This window comes from Mandrillus leucophaeus, unplaced genomic scaffold (assembly GCF_000951045.1).
Source record: "Mandrillus leucophaeus isolate KB7577 unplaced genomic scaffold, Mleu.le_1.0 Scaffold121, whole genome shotgun sequence".
Lineage (NCBI taxonomy): Eukaryota > Metazoa > Chordata > Mammalia > Primates > Cercopithecidae > Mandrillus > Mandrillus leucophaeus.
Genome location: NW_012100432.1, coordinates 6,562,161 through 6,563,021, shown reverse-complemented (window position 1 = coordinate 6,563,021; position 861 = coordinate 6,562,161). Strand labels below are relative to the sequence as shown.

At 58.0% G+C, this 861-nt stretch overlaps 1 protein-coding gene across 1 annotated transcript in view; it reads right to left on the bottom strand.

The window, feature by feature from the left end:
• The window catches only part of SEC61A1 (Sec61 alpha 1 subunit (S. cerevisiae)), an 18,512-nt gene extending 17,863 nt beyond the window's left edge, over positions 1 to 649 (bottom strand). Inside the window, exon 1 of the mRNA XM_011971299.1 lies at positions 377 to 649. Within this exon, the coding sequence (XP_011826689.1) occupies positions 377 to 401 (25 nt within the window). The 5' untranslated portion in view covers positions 402 to 649. The remainder of the gene's footprint in view (positions 1 to 376) is intronic.
• Positions 650 to 861: the final 212 nt, after the last annotated feature.

Here is an 861-nt window from a genome sequence, read left to right as displayed (position 1 = left end):
CAGCGGGGCTCCTGGGGCCTGTCGGAAAGGAGCGTGGCGCGCGGGGGACGCCGGGACTGGCGGTATGCGGCTTCGCAGACTTGGTAACGCGAGAGCGCGTGGTGAGAGTGTGTTACGTCTCTGGAGACAGGGACGGTGCGGTCCCACGAAGAAACTGAGGCAGGCGCGAATCGTCGAGTGCGCCCGTGGCCCTGAGGGCAGGCGGAGACCCTGGTGGCTCCCATACGCGTAACAGCACTCACTGCTCTTTGACGTTAGTGAATAGAACGTAAGCTACCTGGAGCAGGGACCTTGTCCCAGCGTCGACCGCGGCGCCCGTCACCTCGTAGGTCTCAATCATTACCTGCTGAGTAGGGCGCGTGCTGGTGGGGCTTACCGAGCACCCTCGCTGGTTGAGTCATTAAGCAAACCCGGAGGCCTGTCGTGGATGTGGGATCCCTTCCATCTGAGAACAATGGGATGAGTTTCTGGAGAGACTTGGCCCGAGAAGGGCCGGGGCAGCTCGGGAAGCAGTCTGCCTCACGGAATAATTCAGGAAGGCCTCCTGGGAGAGTACCTTTGTGCCGAGCCTTGATGGATTCTGGCGAGAAGGAACGAGGGAAAAGGGTGTTCCAGGTTGAGGAGACTGTTGTGGACAAGGCATGGCGGTATGATTGCCCAAGATGAGTGGGAAAGGGGGATAAGGGGTAGGTCAAGGGATGCTGGGGCTGGGGGTTGGAATTTACTTTCAGGCATCTGTATTCAGTAGGTATGATGTCATCTAAGAGAAATAGATTTCATGCTGTGAGCGTTTAGCTGGGAGAAGGTGGGCATGCCTTGTGGGATCAGGCAAGGTTTCATGGAGCTAAACCTTGACCAGGA